The sequence below is a fragment of the Myotis yumanensis genome, unplaced genomic scaffold (assembly GCF_028538775.1).
Source record: "Myotis yumanensis isolate MYYU_CA2020_CCGP unplaced genomic scaffold, mMyoYum1.0.hap1 SCAF_6, whole genome shotgun sequence".
Lineage (NCBI taxonomy): Eukaryota > Metazoa > Chordata > Mammalia > Chiroptera > Vespertilionidae > Myotis > Myotis yumanensis.
The window spans coordinates 87,810,616-87,834,971 of NW_027223757.1; the positions used below are offsets into that span (position 1 = coordinate 87,810,616).

A 24,356-nucleotide genomic window follows, 5' to 3' on the forward strand; every position below is an offset into this window, starting at 1 on the left:
ACTCATGAGATGTAATTCACTGCAGATGAGGTTTTCCCACTTTGGTACAAAGTGTTTTGGGTCCCCACACTACATTTCGAAGATATTAAAGCCAAAACGAAAAGCATGGTCTACAGCTTGTGTTAGTTATCCTGGGGTCGTTTATGGAAGCATCTGAGTTCTTGAGACAGAGTTATCTAATGTGATTAAAAAGGCACGTCTCCATCCCAGGGCTGTCTTATACTTTAATGATTAATTTATTCTCCTAACGTTCAAGCGCTTTGGGTTCTAATGGGCCAAATGAATGAATATCGAAAGCAGATTAAAAATAAAGGGTGAGGCGTGAATGGCAGGCCCATGGATTGGACCACGGCTGACACATTGGATTCTTTGGCCTCCACAGTGCTTTCATCACGAGTCCAAGCACTTGATTCTCTATGAGGGAGTCGAGTGTGAAAGTATGAACATACTGTTTCATTCTCCAGTCACTTAATGCTTTGTGTGCTAATGCCTCTGCTTCTTGTTATTGGGTTTGTGTGGGTTTGCTTGTTTGTTGTGTGTGTGTGTGTGTGTGTGTGTGTGTGTTGTGTGTGGTGTTTTTTTTAGCTCCAGGGAATTATTTTAAAAGAAGGAATGTGACCCTTCATCAGAGCCAGGAATATTGTGTTTCTTTCTTGCATCCCCTTCACAGGGAAAATCTGCGTCTACCTGGAGCTGGGCATTTCTAGAGACTTCCTGAAACAAGCATTTGTTCTAATTACAACTTCCTGTGTGTGGTTAGCGCCAGGTGAAGAAACCCCACAGTGTGAAAACGGGCACGTATGGAAATACTAAGTTACAGCGACACCTAACACCCGGTCCCCAGTAGCTGGCTCCAAGGATGATAAACAAATGCAGCCACCGCTGCCAACCTCTGCAGTCAGGACCCAAAATAAGTGACCAGAGCATGTCAGCCAGGCACACCGTCTGGAAGCCAAGTGACAGCCTTGCCTTTTAACTGGGGGTTTTATGTCAGGACCTAATCGCAAACAAGGTGTATCTCCCCCCCAGGTCCTGCCGTCAAGAAATGTAATTTGAATCGGTTACAAATGAAATTTTAGAATTGTACCCATTTTTTAAATTTTTATGTGAGGGTTGTAGAGGTTTGATAATTTTTTATTTTACAAAAAGTTTATATTCATTGTGGAAAAGTGATAATGGCTAAAGTAAAAGAAAAAAAGAGAAAAATCACTTGTAATTCCAGCACTCAATGATAACAATTATTATTTGGGTATAATCCTTCAAAGTTTTCAAGAACACATATAAATATGTATTTTAATTAAATTGAACTCATACTTTACTGTTTTCTAACCTGGATTTCTTCATGGGGGCATTTGTGGGCCCTTCACCCTTGAAAATAGATATTAAATATTTGGGCTATATATTAAAATATATATTAAATATGTGTGTGTGTGTGTGTGTGTGTGTGTGTGCGCGCGCATGCGCATTTTTTCTGGGACTTTTATCAGATTTGCTTTACTTTCATTGATAAATTCGGGAGGAGACTACAGCCCTGCATCTTCCCACTCAGAGCCTGATGAGACTCCCCATGTGCTCATGTCCTCTTTATTCCTGGTCTAAACTTATGTTTTTCCTTTTGTAGGTCCTGCATCATTGTCTTAGTCACTTAATGTCATTTTTCACAACATTTAATTTATTAAGGTTTCAGTGTTGCTTATTGTGATTTTATGGCTTCATAGGGTCTCTGTCTTTACCTCGTAAACCCATCTTCAATTTAATATAGAACCTGATGATAATGTATGACTCAATTTACATAAACTTGCTTTAGGTTTAATATTACACTAACACGTTTCCAAACAGCTATATACTATTTTTCATAAGATAGAGTAAAGCAAATTATTTGTTATCAAATGGGAACATGCCCACAAGGGTTTACTTTTTATTTTTACATAACAAAATCTTTTGAAATCTGTCTTTTAAAACTTTTACAAGTTATCTGTCTATTTAAAAAATATATACACATATATGTGGAATATATATTTATTTAACTTTCTTTAATATAAACCAAGGCTGTTATGTGGAATTTGTGCTAATGGAACCAGCTGAGAAATGTTTATCTCTAAAGTTTAATGTCGTCTACAAATATAATTTCATACAAGTCAGAAATACAGAAAAAGAGTTCAGAAAGTTGGCCCAAAGAATGACTAAAGCTCTTACTGCTCCTTTAAATTAATGAAGGAAAGTCTATAGCTGGGGAACCTTAACCATGGAGATATGCAACTATGGGAGAGTCCAGTCCACTTCTAACTGACCCTATTTCTCCAAATTTCCCAATGAATTTTTGTTCCATAGGATGCTCTGATTTGCTCCACCTTTGGTCTGCCTTTTTCTCCTCTCATCTCCTCCCCCCAACTCTCCCTTTTTGTTCTCTTACCTCTCCGTCCTTCCTCCCTCTTGTCTTTCTTCTCCTGCTCCCCAGACCTGACCTGCTCACTATCCCCAATGTTCTCCTCAGAGGGGCTCTCTTGGTAGTTTCTGCACATTCTAATCTGACTCCTTTCCCCCAGTCCTTTCCCTGGGTAGCCATCTCTCCTGCACTCTCCTCTAAAGCTCTGCCCTAGTTTAACTCCTCTAGCTGCTCTTTTGTTCTCTGCCCTGTGATAGGAAGCCTTGTTTCTCTTGGGTGTCACTGCTGCCTCCGTGATGTGACCTGTCTTTTCCGGTCCCTGCTGTCCACTAACTGGCTTCTCTGCCCGCCCTCACCCTACCACACCACCATGCTCTTCCCTGTGAGTCAGTTTCTAATTTATCATGGAGTTATGTAAATGAGTATTCATGTTCACATTAAACACAAGTAGCATAGCAAACAAAGGAGTTCAAAAGACACACGGAGAATGTAAAGAGAGAATTACAAATATCTATGGATTGGTTAATTTGTTCTTTTCATCTCTTATTTCCACTTGTTCTAAACCACTGAGACTTTTTTATGTCTACTGAAGTTAAAATGTTTAATCATATCAAGGTATGTGCCTTTAAGTAAATTGGATATATGACTATCTGGATTGATAAAATCAGAATTAACTTTTATAATTTTCCAAAAGCCTTCATCATTGCATTGTAAAAGAGCTTTGAAAACATCTTTGATAGCTTTAAAGTTATTTTAGTTTATTTAACATTATTTCAAAGTAGTGTTTAAGTTTCCATAAACTGAAGTCCTTGGCACAAATGCATTTCCTCTAAGTAAGCTGCATCTTCTCACTAAAGAGGCAAACCTGTTTCGCCTTGCATGTGGATTTTTCACGTTCGCTACTTCAGAACACTGACAGTACCGAGCAGCTGTGCGGCTCTGCATTGGAGGCGCCACAAAGCTGCGCGTTTTTGGAGGCAAGGGAAGCATGCACTAAGATAAACCTTGAAGGGAAAGCCCGCGTAGGAATTTCCTCTGCATCACCAAACCATGAACTCCCCGGCCTCCCGCTGGCGGTCCACGGAGCTCATTCCAAGAAAGTGGCTGACACTGAACTCAACTCCTTGCACACGAGGGGCCGTGTCTTTCGCTTGCTGGTTAGGGCGCGGGGAACGTATAACATATGTCATACTTGTCACAGACCAGAGACTTACAAAAGAGAAGAATCTTGCCATAACTACCTTTAAGCCAATTGGGAATCGTTCTTTCAGCAGAATCTAACAAAAAATAAACACGAAACTGATGACCCTGAAAAATATTTGTTGAGTTTCTTTTGGTCGTAGTCCTGTTGGCTCAGTCTCAGCCTTCAGTTTTTCATGTCCTGTGGATTGCAGTTAATCATAAATCGTGGCTCTGTTGCTCTTATCTGAACTTTCCTTTTATAAATTACAGGCTATCGCAACACTGTATGTTTTAAAAGGTCACACCCCATAAAAGAAGTCCATCATGTTAGCAAAGTCGCAATAAGGCCTTACTTTGCCATCCCTCCACTAGGTCTCAAGACCCCCCATTATCGCATTCTGTTAAATTTTTGTTTTTGAGATGCCAGACGTGAAATGTATTGGATGATCCCATTGACTTTGTTGTTTGCATCTTTACTGGTTAAGAAAAATGTACAGGAGAGTTCTGAAGGGACAAATTTAGTGTATCAGGGATTGTGAGGAAGTGGCAGAGGTTTTATGGAATTGATTGAGAGGCTTTGTGTGGCATGAGGGGGGTTCCTGGCTCAAAAGGCCTGTTTTTAAACCCCACTGTTTCCCTTCCCTCGTTTTGTAACAATATGCAAGGCACTTAACTTCTCTGACCTTTCCTGTCCGCGTCTATGAAAGAGCGAGAATAATGTATAGGTTTACTGTACAGATGAATAACAAAATACACGAGAGTGCCTAATGTGTAATGAACGTTCAGGAAATGCCATCATAAAATAATTGGGAGAAGGCGGTGTAAAGGAAAACCGACTGTGGAATTCTTGGTCATTCTTTTTCCACTGAAATGAGAAAACACACACAAAGTCACTAGCACAGGAGCCAGGATCATTTAACATTGCAAGTTACCAACCTGTTTGGTTTCCAGGACTGAAAAGATGTATGAATATTCTTGACTCAACATGCAACAATAGTTGGCCTTGTAATGCTTCTTGAACATTAATTAGTGTGAAACTGATCACTCAGAATGTGTTTAAGTGCAGAGTCGGTAGGTCTGGGATGGGCCTGAATCGTGGTCCAGGGGTCTGAGGTGGAGCCTCTAGGTCAGTGGTCGGCAAACTGCGGCTTGTGAGCCACATGCGGCTCTTTGGCCCCTTGAGTATGGCTCTTCCACAAAATACCGACTTCTGCACATGGGCCACGAAGTTTCAATCGCACTGTATGTGCGCTCCTGCACATGGTATTTTGTGGAAGAGCCACACTCAAGAGGCCAAAGAGCTGCATGTGGCTCGAGAGCCACGGTTTGCCGACCATGGCTCTAGGTCCAGGGATGGTGATGCCTGTTAGGGTGCCCTCCTGGTCGCACTTTGCATAGCAAGGCACTAATGGGCCAGGCAGTAAGTCCCCTTCCTTCGTTCCTCCCATTGTCTTATTTCATAGCGCGTAGAGTCTAAAGGGGATGTTATTTTGCGTATTTTACAGATGAGAACGTTGTGACCCATATTGGTTGGTGAATTAGTTAATAACTGAGATTGTTCAACCTAGTAGTTCACCACATCTCGTATCTACCCTGATCAATTTTTTAAACTGTGCAACTATTCACTCATTCTTCCTATTTAATTATCATTTTCCTGGACACTAAGAGTTATCAAGCTTCCTGTTATATCTTTATCTCTGTTATATCTTTATCTTTTTGAGTCTTGGCTCATGTTAAGAAGTACCTATAGTGCGTCAGCATCTCCATTGTCAGAGACGGCCATCCGTGGTGGAGCCATCCTCCGTGGCAAGATGACTGGCAGGGGTCAGGCAGATTTTGATACTTTTTGGTGTAGTGGACACCAGTTAGGTTCTTAACTCAGTACTCCACCCTAGCTCTTTGGAATGAGCTGCCTGCTCCCCTCCCAGAACCAGTGAGAAGCCGGATGAACTAAGGACTGTCAGCTCAGGGGTGCCAGGCACGTCCATGATTCTTCCACGAAGCAGCCCTGGCCCACCAGCTGGGATTTTTTTTATCCACCTCACTCCCTCCAGCTCCAGATCAGAGAATGAGGGAGGGCCCATTACTTTTCACTCCCCAGCCTGTGTTTAGCAAACTCCCTGAAGCAATACTGCACTGTGGGATACTTCTGTCAGTCCCTGAGTCACGAGGGCAGGCTCCTCCCCCTCTCAGGAAGCCCCCCACAGCTGCCGGGGTTCCGCAGCTGCCATGCCCCCTTTTAGGTATGCTATTCCTGGGTACACCCGGTCCTCTCTCTAACTTTCCCACCATAGAGATATGGCTCCCAGCCCGTTTGTAGGAGCTAATGCTGACAGGAACATGTTTATAAAATATTTTTAGAAACAAAGATTATTTCAGAATAATAAAAACATAATCACACTCAATGTATAAACAGTGAACTTAATTTAATAAACAGTTAAATGTAACATAATCATAAGAATATTGCAGAAGAGCGAGTTCAGCTTGGGTCACTAGTGTCTCTTTTCACAGGGAGATAATAAATGTTCTTGAGCCAAAGGCAACTGGGAAGTCTCAGGCTTGCTTCCCTCCCCCTTCTCTCCCTCTCTCCTTTCTCCCTTCCCTTCCTCCTCTCCCCTCCCCCCTCCCTTCCTCCTGCCTCCCTTCCATTCCTCCCTCCCTCCTTCCTTTTCTCCCTCCCTCCCTCCTTCCCTCCCTCCCTACTTTCCTCCCTCCCTCTTTCCTTTCTTTCCTTCTTCCCTTCCTTTTTATCTCTTCTCTTCTGTCATTTTGGGGGTTCCGGGTTATTGCAGAACCCCTGTGAAGGGATTCATTGTTAACCTATCATAACATAGCATAGGTACTTTTGTTTTGATGTCAAATATACCTCTCTCTTCACCACCATAGTTACTTAACTCAGTACGTAACTGGGCCATCATTTATTTACCTGATCTCCTGGTGTGGGGCATGCTGATTCTTTCCTAACTTCTCTTACTGTTATACGTCATGCTGGCTAGTGTTCTTGTTAAGATCTAAGCAACTGCTGCTCAGCTCATCCTGCTTTTCCATTCACCTGTTTACCTCCTCAAAGAATTCTAGTAGGTATGGCATTCTTTTTTATAAGCACACTGTCCAGGATTGCATTTAAATATAACTTTGCTATAATATGATAAATACAGTGCTTAACAACTTGGGTTCTAAAGTCAGCCTACCTGAGTTTGAATCCAGTTCTGCCATTGGCAAGCTGTGTGGTCTTGGGCTAGATATTTAACCTTCTGTACTTCCGTTTCTTCACCTCTGATAGAGGGTAATAAGGGTACTTATCTCATCTAGTTGTGAGGATTAATGAAAGGATGTATTCAACCCGGCCAGTGTGGCTCAGTTGGTTGAATACCGTCCCATGCACCACGAGGTCATTGGTTTGATTCCTGGTCAGAGGTGTGCAGGAGGCAGCTTCTCGTCAATGTTTCTCTCTCATCGATGTTTCTATCTATTTCTCTCCCCCTCCCTTCCTCTCTCTCTAAAAATCAATAAAAACATATTTTTTGAAAATGATGTATTCAAAGACACAGAACAGTATCTAGCATATAGTGCTCACTCAAATAATATAAGCTATTGTTAGTGATAATTAACTTGCTTTTCCGTTTTATTCACAGTATTGAATGTAGATTTCTACAAAAATATGGTTATAGACAAAACTTCACTTTTGGGCAAGAAATACTGGGAGCAGAAAGAAAGGAATACAGTGGTCTCAAGAGGGCAAAACACACATTAAGAAATACAGCCAAGTCTTAAGATGTGGCCAGATGTCAAAATCTGTAATACAGTAGAGTTGCTGAGCGAGGCTACATGCAGTCAGTGTGGTGGAGACAGGCTACACACGGTGGGTGTGGTGCAGATGGGCGTAGCTGCCAAAGGTCCATGGGTCACCTGCCACCAGCCACGTGGAGTGTTCAGACACGCGTAAGTAAGATAACTGCGATTTTTCCTGTCTGCATGGACTAGGACTGGCTGGTACACATTTACGCTCACTTCTCCATAGGGCTCTTTTCTCTTCCTTCTGTTCTCTTAGTGAACCTAGAGAAAAAGTCAAGTTTCTTGTTTACTTGGGCTTTTCCTAAAGGACAGACTCCATTATGCTCACATGGCCTCCTTAGGGAGCCCGTTCTACAAACAGGCCCTCCCCGCCCTGCAGCCGGAGAGCCCTCAGTGGGAGCAGTGACTGGTATGAACTCGGGACCTACTTTTGGAGATAGGAAAATATGGGGAATTTGGGGTCAATCGTTCACTCTTATCTGCTAGAGAAGTACATGGGACACATCTGAATTAGGCATTCTTTTACATTTTAATTATTAGGCCAAGTCCTTGGTTGATAAGAAAATAAGTTCAATACATGTATGGAGGGAAGACCAGGCATTTTTTTTTTTTTTTTAATCCAAAGACTTCCTGTGGTCTCAAGTGCCAAGAAAGAATGCTGTCTGTCAAAGGCCTGATTTTTATTCGTAGTTTTGTAGCAGACTAGTTGAGTTCCAGAAAGGATGGAGCAATCTGTTCTCTTGTTTCAGAAGAAGATTTTCTTGGGATCATGTTCCTGGTCCTCCCTTTCCCTATACTATTGTTTTGTGAGACAGGAGCCTGGGCAGCATGGCCAGAACCCAGGGAGACAAGCAATCCCCCATCAGCACACATCTCTCACAGTGCTCTCCTATGAACAGGACTCCACTTCAGCCTCCCCCATGGAATGTTCCATGGAATATATACTTTAACATCATACTGTACAGAAAAAATTATTTTCTAAAGAAGCAGCAACAGGGAAGAATCAATTGATTAACCTTAACTTCTGTTGGAAATTTTATGGACATCGGAAACTACAAAATGCTTTTACTCCAGAAAAGGGGTATATCCTAGAACTAATGGTGATTTTCAAAGTCCCCGAATGCCTTCCAAGTATTCAGGGGAAATAGGAGTAGACAAATGTCACTATTTTTTGAAACCTCGTTAAGTGGGAATTGTAGATCCCGGCCTCCACATGGGTGACAGAGGAAAGTAGCAACTATGCGTATGTCACCTCAATGTCCATCATGAGAGGACCAATAGACCCAAACTTTGGAATATTATGTAGCCATAAAAAATGAAATAGCTCTATCTACATGTACTGACATGGAAGAATACCTTATACATTGTTTAGAACAATAATGATGCAGAACACTATTCATAATGGGATTTAATTTTTGTAAAAACAAACAAAATATACATACATATGGATATAGAAATCTGCTTTATTGAGAGCTAGAAGAACATATTTCAGCTGTTAACAGTGGATTCCTCAAGGTATCGAGAGTGAATAAAGAAGAAGGGAGTGGTGGTGGGGGAGGGGAAGAGAGGAATGTTTACTTTTTAATTTATTCACATCTGTATTGTTTGGGTTTTTTCATAAACATGTATTTTATAAGACTTTGCATAAAAAACGTATAAAACTATTTGTACCAGAAATGAATCTCTGTGTGTCTGGCGCTTTGAAGCTCTACAAAGGAACATGCTGTCAATCGGCAAAGAGCACAAGTGGCAAGCACCGAAAAGTCTCCTAACAAAAGCAATAGAAACTGCCTCTCACTTGTAAACATCGGCTATTGCATGTCACAGATTATAAGAAGAGATGGAAGTGAAATCCAAAGCTGCTGTGTGATGGAAATCCTTACATCTGAGTGAGCGGGCTGATAGCAACAGTGGAAGAGAAATGTATGCAGTTAAAAAAGATGCTGAATGTATGCAGATATTTTCATCATAATGTGGGAAAGATATGCTGCTACCCTCTTATGCTGCTTAGCATCTTAGATACTGATTGCCATCAAGAGTCCCATCTCGGGAAGCAAGATGGCGGCGATATAGGCAGACGCGTCCCAGGTCTTGTCCCGGAGCAAACGGAGTAAGCAGCTGAAACTAATAACACCCACCCCGAATTGGCAGATTTACTCAGCTGGTGAGACGGTTTGCAGCCGGGAAGGGCAGACCTCCCCTGGAAAGGTTAAAAACCAGGGATCTGGGCAGGAAAGTTTGCCAGACCTGAGCCCAGAGGGTCGGAGGGAGACCGCATGGCAGACAGCCGCGTCTCTTGGGACAGACACAGACCCTGACCGGGGTAAGGAGTTCCGCGGGTTTGCTGGCGCCAGGAGATTTGAGATTTGGATTTTGTGATTGCGGAGAACTGAGACTAAAGGGGGCATCCTGAGGAACTGATCAGACCATGCAGTGCCCATAAGAGAGGAGCATTTCCCAGACCATGCAGTGCTGGTAAGAGAGGAGCGTTTCCCAGACCGGTAAGAGAGGAGCGTTTCCGCGGCCGGCCGGCGTTTGTCTGTTTCTTTGTTTTCACTGAACCCTGCTCATAGGACAGTTCGGATACAGACACTCACCTGTGCTGAAGAGAGGGTGAAGGTGCAGACGAGGGGAATCTGGGGAGAGGCTGAGGAAAGAGGGGGAGCCGGAGGAGGTGGCAGCGAATTGAGTGCTGAGACCCCCCTGGGCCCAGGACTGGGGCAGCCATTCCTCCAGAGGGTGGAATTCCTCCCCCCAGCCCCCCAGGCAAGGAGCACAGCCACACCCAGATTCCACCCTGTATGAGATAAAGGACTAAAACAAGCTGATTAGTCCCTGGGAGTTACCAGGGTCTGGCCTATAGAGGGATTTTCAGTCCCACCAACAACACAGAGCAGGGTAAGGATTAAAAAAGGATAGAGAAGCTGTATAGCCTCAGAGGCCAACCCAAAAACACTGCCACCCAGAGGCTGAGCCACAAACTGACTCTTAGGGGAATACAAATTAAGGCAGACTGGATCACAAATACGGCCTGCTTTAAAATCAGGACTGTGATTTACAACACGGAGGAACAGTGTAATGCAGGCAAATTCAACACTCTCCTAAATACCTGGCAGGACTAAGGCGAACCAGGCTGAAGAGTAGAAGAACCGAAAGACCATCACTACTGCAAATTTTTTCTTTTTCTTTTTCTTTTTCTTTTTAATTTTTTCACCTTTTTACTAAGAAACCAATTTTTTTTTTCTCTTTTTCTTCTTTTTCCATCACCTGATTTTACCCTTTCAATTACCACATTTTTATTTTTAACCAGTATTATTACTCCTACCATTTTACCATTTTTTAAAGTGCCATTTTATTTTCTCTTTATTTTCTTTTGGGATTAGTGTTCTCCATTCTATTTTCATCGTTCCTTTAGCATTAATTTTCCCTATCTCAATTCCACCTCTTTGCTAAAACCCTCTTCCTTACTTTTCCCCTTTTGGTGTCCTGTTTCTCTTACCCTATTCCTGCTCCAGACTTTCCCAATTCCCTCTTTTTACCCCCTGTCTAATTCCACCCTACTTATATATCCTATTTCCAATCTACTGCTCTAAATCCTTATACACCTATTCTTTATCCTTCTTCACTTTCCAACCATTTTTTTCTCTCTTATCTTTCTATTGTTTTCTTGATTGTTGAATATATTGGGCTTTTTTTTTTTTTTTTTTTTTTTAATTTGTTTGTTTTGTTTTGTGTTTTTTCTTCTTTTTTAGGACTGGTTGTGAGGTTGTTTTTCTTTTTCTTTTTCTTTTTCTTTTTCTTTTTTTTCTGCTGGTTTTTCCCTTCCCTCCCCCACCCCACCCCAGTTATTTTTGTGCTTCTGTTTTCCCTTACCCCTCTGGATATTATTGGTGGTTTGTAGTTTGCATTCATCTCCAGGGATCTGTTGCTGGAATTTGTTGAGATTAGTGGCAGTTCTATTGGAGTTTGCTCCTCATACGGGGAGTCTCTTCCCCGCTTCTACTTCATTCTCTTTTTTCGCTCTCTTTTTTTCCCCCCTCTTTTTTCCCAATTCTATTTTTGCACTCCTTTTTTGTTTGTTTTTTTCTTATTTTTCTTTTCTGTTCTCTCTTTTATCTTCTTCTCTTCTTTCTCCCTTATCCCCTAATTCTCTTAATTCGGGTGGTCACCTTTATTTGGGGTTATTAATATTGTGAATATACTTGTGTTCAGTGCCTGGTACGTTGTGCCTTGCTCTGTTGTATTTTGTGCCTTTAAATCAACGCAGCAGATCCAAGCAACAGCAGCCCCCTGATCACCGCAGCCTCCTGATCACCACAGCCTCCTGATCACCACACCCTCTGTCTGTGGAACAGCAACTGTACATGAAGCCTCCCCCCACCAGCCAGAAGAGCCAACACAGCTGTGAACAACACCCACCAGAGGAGCTGCTGCCAACTGGAAAGCAGCTGCTACCGCAACCGTCTGAGCAGCAACCACAACCCAAGGAGCCCCTGCCACCCAGGGAGCAGCCACTGAACATCTCAACATCTACATATGTCAGCGAGATCAAACATGGGTAGGCAAAGAAACCCCCAAAGGAAAGAAAAGGAGGACTCGCCAGAAAAGCAGCTAAGTGAGACAGAGATATGCAACATGACGGAAAAAGAATTCAGAATAAGGTTCCTAGAGTACATGCACCACATGTTCAAGAAGCAAGAAGAAACAGATGAAAAACTCAACTACTTATGCAAGAAGCTAGAAGAAACAGATGAAAAAATCAACAACTTAAGTAAGTCCCAAGAAGAAATGAAGAGTGACATAGCTTCAATAAAAAACTCCATTGAAAGTATCAACAGTAGACTGGGAGAAGCGGAGGACCGAATTAGTGAATTAGAAGACAAGGAAGCAAAATACACTCAAACTGTACGGCAAATGGAGAAAAAAATTAAAAGACAGGAGGAGAGCCTAAGGGAGCTTTGGGACAACATGAAACGAAACAACATACGAATAATAGGGGTGCCAGAACAACAGAAAGATGAACATGGATTAGAAAACCTATTCGAAGAAATAATATCAGAAAACTTCCCTGAGGTGGGGAAGAAAAAAGTCACACAAGCCCAGAGAGTCCCAAACAAGGTGAACCCGAAAAGACCCACACCAAGACACATCATAATTACCATGGCAAATGTTCAGGATAAAGAGAGAATCTTACAGGCTGCAAGAGAGAGACGGAAAGTAACATACAAGGGATCTCCCATTAGATTATCAAATGATTTCTCAACAGAAACACATCAGGCCAGAAAAGAATGGACGGAAATCTACAAAGTGATGCAAAGCAAAGGACTGAATCCAAGAATACTCTATCCAGCAAGGCTATCATTCAAAATTGAAGGGGAAATAAGAAGCTTCACAGACAAAAACGGGCTAAGGGAGTTTATCACCACCAAGCCAGCCATGCAAGAAATGCTAAAGGGACTGGTGTAAAAAGAAGAAATATCAAGCTCAGAAAGAAAACAGCCACACACACACACACAAAAAGAAATGGCTACAAACAAATACCTTTCAATAATAACTTTAAATGTAAATGGACTAAATGCTCCAACCAAAAGACATCGAGTGGCTGAATGGATAAAAAAACATGACCCATACATCTGCTGTCTACAAGAGACCCACCTCATTAGAAGGGACTCACACAGACTGAAAGTGAAGGGATGGAAAAATATCTTTCACGCAAATGGAAAGGAAAAGAAAGCTGGGGTAGCAATACTTATATCTGACAAAATACATCTCAAAGTGAAGGCCATAACCAGAGATAAGGAAGGCCACTTCATAATACTAAAGGGATCAATACAACAAGAAGATATAACCCTGGTAAACATATATGCACCCAATGCAGGAGCACCCACATACATAAGAAAACTTCTGGAAGATATCAGGGGAGAGATCGACAACAATACAATCATAGTAGGGGACTTTAATACACCACTGACATCACTGGATAAATCCGCTAGACAAAAACTCAGCAAAGAAACAGCAATCCTAAATGACTCACTAGATCAGATGGACTTAATTGACATCTTCAGAACACTTCACCCCACAGCTGCGGAATATACATTCCTCTCAGGTGCTCATGGGACATATTCAAAAATAGACCACATATTGGGTCACAAGCAAAGTCTCCACAAATTCAAGAAGATTGAAATCATAAAAAGCTTCTTCGCAGACCACGATGGCATAATGTTAGAAATAAACTACAATAAAAACAACCCAAAATACTCAAACACTTGGAAGCTGAATAGCATGTTATTAAATATTGATTGGGTTACCGATGACATCAAAGAAGAAATTAAAAACATCCTGGACACTAATGACAATGAAAACACAACAATCCAAAACCTCTGGGACACAATGAAAGCAGTCCTGAGAGGGAAGTTTATAGCTCTACAGGCCTATCTCAAAAAACAAGAAAAAATGGTAGTCAATCATCTAACTCTACAACTCAAAGAATTAGAAAGAGAGCAACAAGAAAACCCCAGAGTGAGCAGAAGGAAGGAGATAATAAAGATTAGAGCAGAAATCAATGACATAGAGACCAAAAAAACAATACAGAAAATCAATGAAACCAAGAGCTGGTTCTTTGAAAGGATAAACAAGATTGACAAACCCCTAGCCAGGCTCACCAAGAAGCAAAGAGAGAGGTCCCAAATAAACCAAATCAGAAATGATAGAGGCGAAATAACAACAGACCCCACAGAAATAAAAATGATTGTTAAACAATACTACGAGCAACTCTACTCCAACAAACTGGACAACCTGGAGGAAATGGACAAATTCCTAGAAAAATACAACATTCCAAAACTCAATCAGGAAGAATCTAAAAACCTCAATAGGCCAATAACTATGGAAGAAATTGAAGCAGTCATCAGAAAGCTTCCAGCAAACAAAAGCCCAGGGCCAGACGGCTTCACAGGGGAGTTCTACCAAACATTCAAGGAAGAACTAAAACCTACCCTCCTCAGACTACTACAAAAAATTCAAGAGGAAGGAACGCTTCCAAACTCATTCTATGAAGCCAGCATCACCCTAATACCAAAACCAGGTAAAGACATCACAATGAAAGAGAATTACAGGCCAATATCCCTCATGAACATAGATGCCAAAATCCTCAACAAAATCTTAGCAAATCGGATCCAGCAGTACATCAGAAGGATCATACACCATGACCAAGTAGGATTCATCCCAGAGATGCAAGGATGGTACAACATCCGTAAATCAATAAATGTGATACATCACATAAACAAATTGAAAGAAAAAAACCACATGGTCATATCAATTGATGCAGAAAAAGCATTCGACAAAATCCAACACCCATTTTTGATAAAAACTCTCAGAAAGGTGGGAATAGAAGGATCATACCTCAACATAATAAAAGCCATATATGACAGGCCCACAGCCAACATCATACTCAATGGACAAAAACTAACACCATTTCCCCTAAGAACAGGAACAAGACAGGGATGCCCACTCTCACCACTCCTGTTCAACATAGTACTGGAAGTATTAGCCATTGCAATTAGGCAAGAAGAAGGAATAAAAGGCATCCAAATTGGAAAAGAGGAAGTAAAACTGTCCTTATTTGCAGACGACATGATATTATACATACAAAACCCTAGAGACTCCATCAAAAAGCTACTAGACTTAATACATGAATTTGGCAATGTAGCAGGATACAAAATTAACCCCAAGAAATCTGAGGCATTTCTATACACCAACAGTGAACTTTCAGAAAGGGAGATCAGAAAAACAATCCCATTTACCATCGCACCAAAAAAATTAAGATACCTAGGAATAAACTTAACTAAAGAGGTTAAAGACCTCTACTCAGAAAACTACAGGACGTTGAAAAAAGAGATAGAGGAAGACATAAACAGATGGAAGAACATACCATGTTCTTGGATAGGTAGAATCAACATCATTAAAATGTCCATACTACCCAAAGCAATCTATACATTCAACGCACTTCCCATTAAAATACCAATGGCCTTCTTCAAAGATCTAGAACGAACTCTCCAAAAATTCATCTGGAATAAAAAAAGACCCCGAATAGCTGCAACGATCCTGAGAAAGAACAAAGTAGGTGGGATCTCAATGCCAGATATCAAGCTGTATTACAAAGCCACTGTTCTCAAAACTGCCTGGTACTGGCACAAGAACAGACATATAGATCAGTGGAATAGAATAGAGAGTCCAGAAATTAGCCCGAACCAATATGCTCAATTAATTTTTGACAAAGGAGGCATGAACATACAATGGAGCCAAGATAGTCTCTTCAATAAATGGTGTTGGGAAAATTGGACAGACATATGCAAGAAAATGAAACTAGACCACCAACTTACACCATACACAAGAATAAACTCAAAATGGATAAAGGACTTAAATGTACGACAGGAAACCATAAAAATTCTAGAAGAATACAAAGGCAACAAAATCTCAGACATATGCCAAAACAATTTCTTCACTGATACAGCTCCTAGGGCAGTTGAAACTAAAGAGAAACTGAACAAATGGGACTACATCAAAATAAAAAGCTTCTGCACAGCAAAAGAAACCATCAACAAAACAACAAGAAAACCCACTTCATGGGAAAACATATTTGCCAACGTCATATCTGATAAGGGCTTAATCTCCAAAATTTATAGGGAACTCATACAACTTAACAAAAAGAAGATAAACAATCCAATCAAAAAATGGGCAAAGGATCTAAATAGACACCTTTCAAAAGAGGACATTCAGAAAGCCAAGAGACATATGAAAACATGCTCAAAGTCACTAATCATCCGAGAGATGCAAATCAAAACAACAATGAGGTACCATCTCACACCTGTCAGAATGGCCATCATCAACAAATCAACAAACGACAAGTGCTGGAGAGGATGTGGAGAAAAAGGAACACTTGTGCACTGCTGGTGGGAATGCAGACTGGTGCAGCCACTATGGAAGGCAGTATGGAGGTTCCTCAAAAAATTGGAAATGGAACTCCCATTTGACCCTGTGATCCCACTTCTAGGAATATATCCCAAGAAACCAGAAACACCAATCAGAAAGGATATATGCACCCAGATGTTCATAGCAGCACAATTCACCATAGCTAAGATCTGGAAACAGCCTAAGTGCCCATCAGTAGATGAATGGATTAGAAAACTGTGGTACATCTACACGATGGAATACTATGCTGCTGTTAAAAAGAAGGAACTCCTACCATTTGCAACATCATGGATGGAACTGGAGAGCATTATGCTAAGTGAAACAAGCCAGTCAATGAAGGAAAAATACCACATGATCTCACTCATTCATGGATAATAAAGACCATTACAAACTTTTGAACAATAATAGATACAGAGGCAGAGCTGCCTCAAACTGATTGTCAAACTGCAGTGGGAAGGCCAGAGAGAGTTGGGGGGCAGGAGGGAGGGGAGTAAGAGATCAACCGAAGGACTTGTATGCATGCATATAAGCATAACTAATGGACATAAGACACTGGGGGGTAAGGGAGGGTAGGGGTTTGTCAAGGGCGGGGGGGGAAAAAGGATACTTATGTAATACCCTTTGTAATACTTTAAGCGAAAAATAAAAAAAAATAAAAAAGAGTCCCATCTCAACCGAGAGGGGAATAATTTCCAGGGAAATGAATCCTAATTAACATATTTGTATTGAGAACCTAATGTGTGCACTGGTCTACATACAGGGTTGGGGAGAGGGGACACAGAGTGAATAAGAGCCAATAGTTGCCTCGAGGTGCTTATAAACTAATGGGGGAGCGAAGGTGGGACAGGCTCCAGGATGCAATGTGGGCCGTAGTGAGCACACGTACAGCTAAACTAAAGCAGGACTCCTGAGTAGCGTGGTTGGGTGGTCCCTCCAAAGGGAGGTGTTTTGTTTCCTATTGTGTTTTGTTTTAAAATAAAATAAAAAAAACACACAGGAAAATCATTTAAGCAAAGAGGAGAGAGTCAGTGTGGAGAGGAGACAAAGAGGAAACTAATTAAGTAAAGCTGGTAGAGGTCTGGAGAGAACCCAAAGGGAGAAATTGATCATGAGAAGGAGGGATATTATCCTAAATATGTAATAAAGGAAGAGGTCCTGAGTGGAGAGGCAGAGACACTGAGATGAAGGGAAAGGAACCCAAAGAGCCCACTTGTAACAGCTTTGACTTTCTCCGTCTAGAGAGAAGCTACATCACTGACAGAGAGCCAAAAGGTAGCAGCAGGGTTGGGAGCTGAGGGGAGATTTGGCATAGCCACCGTGAAGACTATAAGTCAGCCAGGAATGATGAGAAGGGTGTTGCAGCATCTTTGAGGTCATTGCTGAGTAGCATGAATTTTTAATGAAACTAATAAACGTTTTCATTACTTTCTCCTGCAATGTTGCAGGTAGGCACAGGGGCATGGGAAATTTAGCTTGGCTGGAGTGCATGTTTTGTAGAAATCAATGATTCTTATATTGAAGGCTGCATATGAAAATTAATTGGGGATTAATTGCAAATAACCACATCGTTTCAGATTTCACTTGGTCGATTTCTTTCTTTATCCTTAATATTTAGTCACATCATTCAGGTAACTATATTTTCGTCAAGAACTAGGGACAGTATCCTGTGCTTCCAATGTTAACCAAGCAAGTAATGCTATTAGAATTTCTAAAGTTTCTAGCTCACAGTTGCTTCTCATATATTATGTATTTTCAGGTTGGAAAAACAAATAACATCCTTTTTGGAAGACCAGGATCCAGAGAGTAGACTAGAGGTTGGCGCCGACATGCGTAAAATTCATCACTGTTTCCGTCATTTAAAGGTAGGGTTAAGCCTTTCCCTTGGTAGAAGCCTTCATCTGCTATGTTCAAACTACAATGCAGCCTTCCTACTGACCAGCTCTGAAAAGGTCAGGACCCATCCACACAGCCAGACGGGATGACCTTTGAACCAAGGCTGTGGTTGTCATTGAATTCCTGCAGAGCTTGTCTCTTACTTGCCAGTGAATAAACTCAGACCATAGACTTCTAATTCTTTTGCCAGGAATGTCTACCTTCTACACGGAATAGTTCCTTGTTCAAAAACCATTTATTTTCAAGAGATATCCAGAGAACTGTACCTTTAATGTTTTCCAGCAGTTTGGATTTATCCATATAAATCCTCAGTTTTTCTCTGCCTTAGGTTTACCTTTGATGATGGTACAAGGGAGTACCATTACCCTTTACTTCCACCTCACTTATAATTTGACATACTTTGTAAAATGACACATCTTTGTGGTAAGTCTGTTGTGAAGCATAGAAAAGGCAAGAAAAGTAAGTCATGGAGAAGACAGGTATGTAAGGAATAATTGCAGTACATGGAAAGTATCATTTTGAAAAGTGGTTTGGGGTTATGGAGAAAGGGAAGGAAGTTCAAGAGGAGATCATGTCGGAGCAGGAATTTCTCAATTTAGGGAAGAAGAGGTCAGATAGCAGAGGGGAAAGAGGAGGCAGGACGGAGAGAGGGAAGACATGGCAAGCAAAGGCACCTGCATGGCACAGACAGGAGGCAGGAAGGGATGTGCACACCGGGGTGTGTAAGTCATTGGGAAAGGTGGCATCTCAAAGAAACACACTTGGAATAGAGATATGGACACCAGCTCTTATCTCACCTTCCAGAAACTACTGATGGACAAGAAGGGTGATGGAACAAACACAATATCCTCTGAAATCAAAGACCAGGACTGTCAGGAGCCACTGAAAGACCAGGAATATAAAAAACTACGAGATATTCTACAGCAGAGAGATAATGAAATCAGTATCCTTCCTGAAGCAGTAAGAAACGCTCCCTCTAGGGGCCTGAGCAGGGAGAGGGGCACAGACTTCCCCTGGACACAGCACCTGGTGCCCCACCCACCTGCTTCCAATACATGTTACTGTTTTCTGTTTTGAAGTAAGATGTCTTTTTTAATTGTGTTTTTTTTTTTTCTTTTTGGTTCTCTGATTGAGTGATATTTTCAACTCTGTCTTCTAATTCACTGATTTGATTCTCAGCTTCCCCTAATCTGCTGTGTATTCCTTCCAATGTGTTCTTTATTTGTATTATTCATTCTTTATCTCAGACTGTTCTTTTTTCATAGTTCCTATATCTTTTTTCATGCTGTTGAGCATTTTTACCATCATTACTCTGAACTCTGATTCAGATAAATTTCTTATCTCTGCTTCATTTGTCTTTCTTCTGGAGAATTCTCTAGTTCTTTTATTTGGGGGTTATTTCTTTGTCTCCTCATTTTGGTTGTCTTTCTGGGTTTGTGACTGTGTATTAGGTAAATCCTCTCCACCTTTCGATCTCTAGTGCAGGACAGTGTTAAAAGCTGTTTCTGACTGATTGGATCAGGCATAGACTCAAAGGCTCCAGAGATCACCTCTGCCTATAGACTAATAGGATTCTGACTTGACTTGCCCCCCAGGTAATCATCCTCAGGTGTGGCGAGAGTTTTTTCAACAGGGTGAGGCAGTTGCTTCTGCCTGGAGGCTAATTGTTATTTTTAGTCTCTTAAGTGGCCTCAGGGCAAGGTGTTTTTCAATAGGGTGTGTCAACTGTCTCCCCCCCCCCCCCCCTCCAGCAAAGCAAATGTCTATGTGGGAAAGATGACCTCCACTGCGTGAGGGAATGGCTCAGCCCAGGAAACGTGGGGTGTCTGCCTTCTGAGCTCTGTCCCCCAAGTCCCCAGTCCTGGCTTCTGCTCTCACAGCTCCAGTCCACTTCACCCTCCCTCTGCCAGAGCACAAGCAGGGTGGCTCCACAGGCAATTCAGTGCATTGGCCCTTTAAGAGGGTGCCTGAATTTCCAGCCATCTCTCCCTGGCAGACAGCAACCTGCTGCTTTTCACAGCTAGATATTATGTGGGTACCCTTCTCAGTTTGGTGCTCTCTGCTGGGGCGCCCAGCTTCAGGATTAGATCCAGAGTTCTCAGTAGCATCCCTTCCCCCCACCACAGCTAAGATATCCCTCCAGGACTTCAGTTGCAGTCTGTGGGCACCGGGCCAGCCCTTTTGATCTTCTGCCCCTCCTACCAGTCTCTATGCTGTCTCCACTTTTGGTCCTCAGATATCAGAGTTCCCTCCTGCCGAGTTTTCTGTTGATTATTCAGGATGTTTTTCTGTATTTTAGTTGTAATACCAGTTCGTTCCTGGGAGCATGTCCATGCAGCATCCACTTACTCTGCTGCCATTTTTAATCTCTCTAAGATGTCTTTTTTAAAATATATATATATATATATTTTTTTTTTTTTTTATTGATTTCAGAGAGGAAGGAAGAGGGAGAGAGAGACAGGCTGCCTCCTTCATGCCCCTCCGCCCCCACTGGGGATCAAGCCCGCACTCGGGCCTGTGCCCTGATTGAGAATTGAGCCTTGACCTTCTGGTTCATAGGTTGATGCTCAACCACTGAGAAACCCCAGCCCTTCAGCAAACAAAATGGAGCAACAACTGAAAAATCTTTACTTTGATTTTAGCCAGATGTAATAGTTCTATAATGTTTCTGTTTTATATATATATATATATATAGAGAGAGAGAGAGAGAGAGAGAGACTAAAAATTTCAGTTTATTGAAAAGTGTGGGCTTTTGTACACCGTCTTTTCACATTAAAATTTAAAAATATTTTTGACTGCTCTGCAGTGCCCTTTCTGCTTCAGTCCTGAGCCAGTCAGCTAACTGGTTATCTTTAGCTAGCTGACCGGACACCGGGCTGACCACAGCCTCACCATGGCCCAGAATTTGTGGCTTGTGTGTGGGTGAGACTGAAATGATGGCTGAAACACGACAAATGGAATTTAGCTTATGAGGAGCAGAGATTGATTTAAATGTAACTTTTCATTTAAATGCCAGATCTTCTGCTTCGGATTCCACTTACAGATGTTCCCAAATTTGGAAGCAAGTGTGTGTGAATGTTCAAGACAGGACTCCCCGGGCCCCGGGAGGCGGTGTGTTTAGGGTGCTGACTGTGGCGGATGCTGGGAGTGGCCTCCGGGGACAGCGAGGTGGTTACTGCAAGAGCCCCCGTTGGTGGAGGGAGACCTCAGGTCTCCCCATGTCCTCAGTATTGTTTTCTATTTTATCTTTCAAGCTTCTCATGAAAGATTTGACATTTTTGTTACATTTTCAGACTTTAAACATACACAAGGCATTATTTTGGTCAGTTCTTTATGAACAGCTATTTTGGCTCATGTTTAAAAAATTACTAAAAGGCATTTTAGCTCCAGCTATCGTGCAAAATGCATAAAAGTAACCTACACATGAAGGGAGTCCAGTAACAAGGAGGTAAACGGAAAAAAAGCACACGCACCACCAATAGGAGGTAGGCAGGCTGCCTGCTTAACTTCAGCCTCTCGTTTAAGTTGAGAATTAGCAGACCCTGTATGTCTGATTCAAATGAGCGCTAGCTGCTTCATGGCCAGCCAGCAGCGAGGCTCCCTGTGAGGGACTCCCCCACACAGGCCCTGTGGGCCACAGGCAGTGTCATCCGGCATTCCTTTCCCCTCCCTCCCTCCCCCCCAGACGTCCCAGCCTGGACCTCGGTGCTGGCCCGGCCCCAGCTGAGCTCCGCTGCTTTTCCTGGCCTCGGTCCTGATTGAGGATCTTCTCCCCTAACTACTCCTGCCAACTTCCTAATCCCCTTCTGAGCTGATGACTGTCTGTGCATCGAGGAGGAATGAAACAAGGTGTGACAGGGAGGGAGCAGTCCAGGCCGGTGTGTATACGTTTATTTTAAGAGAGTGAGAGAGAGCCACACAGCATCTCCGTTCTCCACTGCGGTCCATGGGGCCACATAGACTCCTTCCTGACTGCCAGTCACGTGAGCAGAGTCCCCTCCCTCTGAGACTCATTCAAAATGTTGATGGGTGGGAGGCCTGGGGAAGAGAACACTGAGCTTAAAGCTCGCACCCAGACTCACTCCTAGCTCTCCAGGCACTGGCTCCACTCCGTTCTGGGAGGAGTGGCCTGCCTGCCAGCCCACGTTCAGAGCAGAGCCTTGAGAGGCTCCCTGGGCATGGCAGGGCGCTGGGTGGCGGGACAGACGGACATGCGTCTCAGACAGCGGGGAGCTCAGAGGAAGGGCAAGAGCGGGTAGATCCACACCTCACAGCGTCGACACTTAGCAAGGGCCCTCGCCCGGAAAGCCTCCTGAGACCTCATCGTTTCTCACAGTTGGGTTGGGGGATATTTTCACATATTTTTTTGTAGAACCAAGAGGGCCAAGACTGTGACAGGCACAAGAGAGACATGGCTTAACAGGGGAAAAGTGCTAACTCTCGAGGTCAACAAGAGACAGCAATGCGACCAAAATGAGTGGACGGCGCGTTGAATGTTTGTCTTAGAGAGTAAAAATGATGTCATTTTCGTGTCATGTTCAGTTTGAATACTCCTGCTAACGCCCCTTCAGAAAACATAACGGGAGTGTCCCCTGGTCCCCGCACAGCGCTGGGCACAAAGGAAGGCCCACGTTAAGCAGAGCGGGAAGGGGAAGACGACAGGAAAGATGAGAAGACGATAGGTAGCTTTGTGTTGTGAGCTTTATCAAATAGGAACCAAAACACGTGGCCGCAGTCTTCCAGGGCCTCCCATCAAACTCGGAATTCTGCTCAGACTGCGTCCTCCAGACCATGAGGCCTTGCGTGATCGTGTCCCCCCACCCCCTGACTTCACTTCTCGTACCCCTGCCCCCTGGGTCAGGCTGCAGTCACAGTGACCTTGTTGTTGTTCTAACACAGAGTGTTTCAGCTTCGCACCACTGCGGTCTGGGCTGCGCAGTGCTGAACCAGGGGCCTCTCCTATGCATCCCGGGAGGGTTCACAGCACCACCGGCCTCTCCCCACCGGAGTTCAGTGACAGCACCTACCCCCACTCCAGTGTGACAACCAAAAATGTCCCCTGGTGGCGAAGTGGCCCCTGCTGGGGAACCACTGCCACGCCATTTCCCCTCAGGGTTTTCGCCCCGGCCATTCCCTCTGCGGAGGCCCCCTTCCTGTGCCTGATTCTGCCTGCCATTCAGATCTCAGCATAAAAACGTCTCTCTCAGAAAGAGTAGTGCCCAGTGCAGAGCAGCCACTCAGTTGATCTTGGCCTTTTTAAATAAGCACTTTTACTCTCTCACGTGTGTAAGCGTGTGTGTCTATGCATGTGGGTGTCTATGCATGCGTGTGTGTGACCCGCCTTCCCCACTAGGACGTCTGCTTCATGAGGGGCTGCCTTGGTATCATATATTCCCGTCCCTGGAACACAGCCTGACACACAGCACAAGCTCCCGTGAGCATCGCTGGGCGGGAAAAGAAAGCAGGTTGCCACTGCAGTGCGTGAACCCGGCAGGTGTCTGCTGCTGTTGATAACAGACCGCGAGGAGTGGAGACCTGGGCGGAGCCCCGTTCCTCTGTCAGGCCAATGTCAGACATACAGAGCTGTGAGCACCTTTGGTGGGTGCAAGTTTTTTTAAGGCAAAGAATAGGAGCCACATTGGGATTGTAAGAGAAAAACTGATTATCCTTCCAGAAATGGGAAAGTTGGAGTCAAAGCTGAGGAGAAGGTGGAGGGCAGGTGATGTCCATGTTACTTGCCCAAGAATAAGTGTCACAGGAAGCTTCCTCTCCTTTCTGAGAGTCAGTCTTCTCTCCTGCACTGTCCTCCCATTCTCTCAAACTCTTGCATGAATGAAGCTGCCTCCAGGGCTGGCGAAGGTCTTGAATTGTTCTTCCTGCACGTGCAGTCAGGGCTCTGCCATTCTCAAGAGGGCCTATAGCTTCTCCTCAGAGCAATGGCAAGAACCCCCTAGGGTTCTGGGCGTGCTGAGCACAACAGAACAGTGAGATGGGGTAGAATGCAATGGTTTTCTCTCTTACCATCATTTCCCATAATACATCTAAATATCAATGCCCTTCAAAATGACTATTTATACTAATAAGTTACCTCTTTCCAGTTCAATTTCAGACCCAAAATTATGTATTTTAAACA

General features: G+C 43.1%; 1 protein-coding gene across 1 annotated transcript in view; it reads left to right on the plus strand.

Moving 5' to 3' along the window:
• The window catches only part of KIF6 (kinesin family member 6), a 404,956-nt gene that overhangs the window by 191,854 nt on the left and 188,746 nt on the right, over nucleotides 1-24,356 (plus strand). The window contains exons 11-12 of the mRNA XM_070419405.1: nucleotides 18,087-18,192; nucleotides 19,028-19,166. Coding sequence (XP_070275506.1) covers nucleotides 18,087-18,192; nucleotides 19,028-19,166 — 245 coding nt within the window. The remainder of the gene's footprint in view (nucleotides 1-18,086; nucleotides 18,193-19,027; nucleotides 19,167-24,356) is intronic.